This window comes from Solanum tuberosum, unplaced genomic scaffold (assembly GCF_000226075.1).
Source record: "Solanum tuberosum cultivar DM 1-3 516 R44 unplaced genomic scaffold, SolTub_3.0 scf00731, whole genome shotgun sequence".
NCBI lineage: Eukaryota > Viridiplantae > Streptophyta > Magnoliopsida > Solanales > Solanaceae > Solanum > Solanum tuberosum.
In genome coordinates, this window is record NW_006239645.1 from 13,924 (window position 1) to 15,597 (window position 1,674).

At 35.4% G+C, this 1,674-nt stretch overlaps 2 protein-coding genes across 2 annotated transcripts in view; both read right to left on the reverse strand.

Annotated features, from left to right (window-relative positions):
* LOC107058965 (probable leucine-rich repeat receptor-like protein kinase At1g35710) overlaps positions 1–803 on the reverse strand; it is a 2,228-nt gene extending 1,425 nt beyond the window's left edge. The window contains exon 1 of the mRNA XM_015305258.1: positions 11–803. Within this exon, the coding sequence (XP_015160744.1) occupies positions 11–803 (793 nt within the window). The remainder of the gene's footprint in view (positions 1–10) is intronic.
* LOC102582631 (LRR receptor-like serine/threonine-protein kinase GSO1) overlaps positions 8–1,674 on the reverse strand; it is a 4,055-nt gene continuing 2,388 nt past the window's right edge. The window contains exons 2-3 of the mRNA XM_006367077.2: positions 1,326–1,541; positions 8–1,256 (exon numbers count right to left, since the gene is read on the reverse strand). Coding sequence (XP_006367139.2) covers positions 889–1,256; positions 1,326–1,541 — 584 coding nt within the window. The 3' untranslated portion in view covers positions 8–888. The remainder of the gene's footprint in view (positions 1,257–1,325; positions 1,542–1,674) is intronic.

Here is a 1,674-nt window from a genome sequence, read left to right on the forward strand (position 1 = left end):
CTTGAAGAACCACACAATGCTTCATTGTCGATGAAAAATTGACTCGAGAGGTTCTTGAAAGGACCCCCCGAGGGTATTTCACTGTACAGCTTGTTGACAGAAACATTGAAATACTTGAGGTATTGAAGTTTCTCCATAGACATAGGAATGGTTCCTGATATATTATTATGAGAAATGTCTAGGAATTCCAAACCTACCATGTTGCTCACTGAGTCAGGTATAGATCCTTGCAACTTGTTGTGTCTCAAAGAAAGATGCACCAGATTTTGCAATCCTCCAATTTCTCTAGGAATTCCATTTGTGAATTGATTCATTGACAGATCCATATATATTGCAGCCTTTAGATTTCCAATTTCCAGAGGTAAAGAACCAACCATGTTGTTTGATGATAAGTTAAGCTCCACTAGATCTCTAAGATTCCCCAAGCTTGGTGGTATATTGGAACTCAATTTATTGGAATCAAGATGTAAGAACCTAAGGGACGTAACATTCCCTAAACAATTAGGAAGTGCTCCTGAAAGTTGATTTTGACCCAAGTAAATATCTCCCAAATGTTGCAATTTACATAAATTATCTCCAATAAATCCTGTAAGCTTGTTGTTGTTCAAGTACAGGCGCTGAAGGTTTCTCAAGTTGTGAATTGATGTAGGAATTGATCCAATCAAGTTATTATCAGAAAGATCAAGGTCTAATAAGTTGCTTAAGTTTCCAACTTCATTTGGAATCTTGCCTTTGATGTTGCAATCATTGGCATCAAAATCTATAAGAGATATGGAGAAGTTCCCTACGGAGACCGGAAGCATGGCATTTAGAGGGTTGAAAGATACATAAAGAACTGTTAATCTTCTGCAATTGGTTAAGGAAGTGAGGAAGCTTAAAAATGAATCACTAGGTTAAATTGTTTCCCCGGAAGTTTAAGATGTTTAGATGAGTCAAATATCCAAGAGAATTGGGAATCAAGCCACTGAGTTTGTTTCTTGAAAGATCTAGTCTAGTAAGCTTTGAACAATTGGAGATAGAATGAGGAATAGTCCCAACAAGATTGGTTAAGCTATTCAGATAAAGTATTTCAATGTTGGGTAAGGTAGAACCTATGTTTGGTGGTAGAGTTCCTGATAGATTATTGCCTGAAAGAGCAATATTTCTCAGTCGTGATATGTTGAAGATCTCCATTGGAAGTGAACCACTAAAACTATTAAACTCAAGATTAAGTACCTCCAACTCAACGAGATTTCTCATCTCTTTGGGTATTTCACCTGAAGAAAGAATGAGTTTAACTAAAAATTGGCTAGTTCAGATTGCTATCACTTTGAATGTATACGTACCAGTAAACCTATTCTCCTCTAGATATAAAAATTGCATCTTGGTTAAGTTGCCAATCTCGCGTGGTAAGGATCCCTTGAGATTGTTCGACCATAGTGAAACAAATTGCAACGATGAGATATTGAATATGGAGATCGGGATAGAGCTGGTAATCTGGTTTATCTCCACGGCTAACTTCATCAAATTAACAAGATTTCCGATTTCTTGTGGAATTATCCCTGCATTTAATGTGTAATAAAAAAAGATCTAAGGTAATTAGATACAATAGTACTAGCATTCATCATATCATATCTCATCTCATCTCATATATATATATATATATATATATATATATATATATATCATCATCAT